We start from the raw sequence: 3461 nt of genomic DNA, 5'->3' as shown, positions 1-3461 counted from the left end.
TAGTTTTAGAGAAAAGAACCAAAGTTCATGAACTAATCCATGAGAATCCGCAGTCACATATAGAAAAATTAATAAGTAGAAGCACAATAAATAAGTATAATATAATACAATATAATAATATTTATCGTGCTTTTACTTATTATTATATATATGTGTATATATATATATATATTTATGTGTGTATATATATATATATATATATATAAACACACACACACATATACATATATACACACACACACATATATATAAACACACATACATGTATATATCTGTAGCTATTAGTGCGTGTGTGTGCGACTGTGTGTGTGCGCACAAACCTGTGTGTGCGACCATGTGTGTGTGCGTGCAAACGTGTGTGTGTGTGCATGTGAGAGAGAGAGAGAAAGAGACCTCCCTCCACTGTGAACAACAGGTGTTAGCTTGTTTATATCCATGCAAAACAGACAGAAAAATAAGTATCAGGTTTTTAAAAAATGAGTACTGGATTTGATTTCTTCAAATGAACCCTTCATGACATTGCCCCAGCATGTCCACTTTTCAATGAGTGAAACAAGTTAAAGAAAATCAAAGATAAAAGCAAATGTTCAACGTGAAAAAATGTCATATGGGAATATGGGAATACCCTAACAATATTTACACTTCCGTGTACTGCTTTAATTTTTTTTTTTTTTCCAGGAAGGTTTTCATGTCTGTCCTTATTGGTAAATCTCTCAATGTCTTTAAAGAGATTGCTGTCTATATACTATGAAGTACAAATGGAAACTAAAATATCAGAAAAAAATGGAAAAGTGAATGCCAATAATAAAATACAAAGAATAATTACATTTTACTCGTTGGTAGTAATCTCTGCTTTTGTCTGTTTTTATTTTGGAGGATGCTGCAGTTTTTTTTAATAAGTAACAGAGTCCACTTGTTTTAATTATTTCAAATGATACACACTTTTTGTCAGAAAAACATTTTTCAGCACATGCATCTGCTGTTACTTTTTTCTTACTCCATAATGTTTTCTCAGTTACATCCAGGGCTGCATTTTTTACTTTCACAAAATGGATCTGAATATCTAGAGTCAAAATAAAATTAAGAAGAATGAAAAATAATAACAATACTATTAATTTTTTACATAAAAAGAAGGCCAAAACTTTGAGGTCAGAGCTAATTAATTAATTAGGCCCTGGAAGGACCAACAGAATTATACTGGATGGGCAAAATTAACAACTTTTAACGTGTATAAGGAACCCATTTTCATCAAAAATTCAGTTAAAAAAATAAGCCCCCCCCAAAAAAAAATTAGGGGGTTCAAATATTAGTACCTAGACAGAGACAACGAAAAAGAAGCTGCTTACATTACCTTTACAAGCAGAAGCTACTGGAGTCCATTTGTTGTCCTTTTCACATGTTGACTTTAGTTTTTCTCCCTTTGGGCAAGTATAGGTCACTTCAGATTTATAAGTAGTAGTTTTGTAGGACTTTGATGCATTAGCAATATCTTTTGGAGTTCCACAGTTTATTTGTGCATAATCTGTAATTGAAAACTGAGATGTTTACCAATGCTGTCTGTATATTAAGAGAGAGAGAATGAAGAGATAAACTTAGAACAATAGACACTGAGTGGGACACGGGTCACTGAGAGATCTTGATGTCATCTTGGATTTCTCTGATTCCATGATTGGACACTTATATGAAGAAGGGAGCAGAGCTGTCAACTGAGCACCACCTAGTTGTCTGCAACTTGAGACTACACTGGAGAGATCTCACAAAGCTGGTGAGTCCAGGGTGATTAACAAAATGAATTAGGAAGCTCTATTGGATTATGGAATGAGAAAGAGAGAAAAAAAATGAGAAAAAAATGATGAAAATGTGACAACAGAGATGGTAGAAGCTGTACGGCCAAGTTACAGGGTGGTGTTTATAGTGAAGAGATTGGAGAGGATGTGTAGGTGGGTGAATCACAAGATTTTGAAAAGACAGAGAGCTAGAAGTGTCGGGGTGGGACAGGAAGGAATTGAACAGGGGCATACTGTTTATAGATAGGTGGGTAGATATGTGAGAGAGGTTGAAAGGGAGGAGGAAACAATGGTGATGGTGGAAACAGTGGTGGGAGTAACAGGGGCGGGGGAAACACTGGTAGGGGAAATAGTGGTGGTGGAAACAATGGTGGAAGAGGGAAGAGGGCATATGGTTTAAAATTTACTTCAGAAATAAAGAAAATTTGGTAAAAGAAAACTGTGTGGAAGCCCACTCTAGGGAACAAGCTTCTACATTTCAACTGTTTAGTTAGCAGACTTTAATCCATCACCCAATTTAATACTGGCCCTTGGATAAAATTAATGATGTCCACTCTGTTGCAAGCATTTGGGGATGACTTGTGATCTGACACTACTAGATTCTTCTCTCCCTCCCATGGGCCACAAACACAGTGGAAATTGTTAAGGAATCAGCAAAACTTCCTCTGCCAAATAAATTTCAGACACAAAATTACACAAAATTACATAGACAGAGACAAGAGAAAACTGTTTATGTTACCGTTACAAACAGATGCAACAGGGGTCCATTTGTTGTCCTTTTCACATTCTGACTTTAGTTGTTCTCCATCTGAGCAAGTATAGATCACTTCAGATTCATAGGTGGTGGCATTGTACAACTTGAATGCACCAACAACATCTTTTGGTGATCCACAATTAACTCTTGTAAAAACTGGAAATGATATCAGAAACAAATATCAGTGCTGCATATATGTTGAGAAGAAGGTGAAAAGGAGGAGATGACAATGTTACAATAAAAGATGTTGTGTGAAGCAAATGGAAGAAATTTGCACACGGATATAACAAATGTATGTAAGTGTATGTATATGTATGTCATTGTTGAGTTTTATTCCAAGATTTCTTACCAATAGAGAAAGAGTTAGTTTCTAAACACGAAATAAGCCTCTTTCAATCAAGTTTCAACATTGCCATAGTATTTTTGCATATGTGCATAAATGTGTGTAGTATTTGGAGTCAGTGCATGTGCAGATTTGTATGCTTTGTTTTATGTATGTATTCTCATGCATATATTTGCATATCTAGACAGCCACTAATATTCTTGCAATTGTTTTAATCATTTGAGTAGAACCATGCTGGAGCACAATATTGAAAGTGTTTTTTTAGTTAATCAAATTGACCCCAGAACTTATTTTTAAAACTTAGTATTTATTTACTGGTCTCTTTTACTGAACTTCTAAGTTATGGACACACAAACACACCAACACCAGTTCTCAAGCAGTGATGGGGGAGCAAACACAGACACAAAAGACATACACACACACACACATATATATATAGATAGATAGATAGATATAGATATAGATATATACACACATACATACATATATACATACATACACATACATATATATACATACATGCATACATACATATACATACATACACATATATATACATATACATACATATATATAT

General features: G+C 34.4%; 1 protein-coding gene across 1 annotated transcript in view; it reads right to left on the bottom strand.

The window, feature by feature from the left end:
• Positions 1 to 745: 745 nt before the first annotated feature.
• LOC128248837 (uncharacterized) overlaps positions 746 to 3461 on the bottom strand; it is a 25973-nt gene continuing 23257 nt past the window's right edge. Inside the window, exons 15-18 of the mRNA XM_052970986.1 lie at positions 2527 to 2697; positions 1352 to 1522; positions 854 to 1063; positions 746 to 765 (exon numbers count right to left, since the gene is read on the bottom strand). Of these exons, the coding sequence (XP_052826946.1) occupies positions 746 to 765; positions 854 to 1063; positions 1352 to 1522; positions 2527 to 2697 (572 nt within the window). The remainder of the gene's footprint in view (positions 766 to 853; positions 1064 to 1351; positions 1523 to 2526; positions 2698 to 3461) is intronic.

Source organism: Octopus bimaculoides, chromosome 10, assembly GCF_001194135.2.
Source record: "Octopus bimaculoides isolate UCB-OBI-ISO-001 chromosome 10, ASM119413v2, whole genome shotgun sequence".
Classification (NCBI taxonomy): Eukaryota; Metazoa; Mollusca; class Cephalopoda; order Octopoda; family Octopodidae; genus Octopus; species Octopus bimaculoides.
Note: the sequence above shows the minus strand (reverse complement) of the source record. Positions and strands in the feature narration are given on the sequence as shown.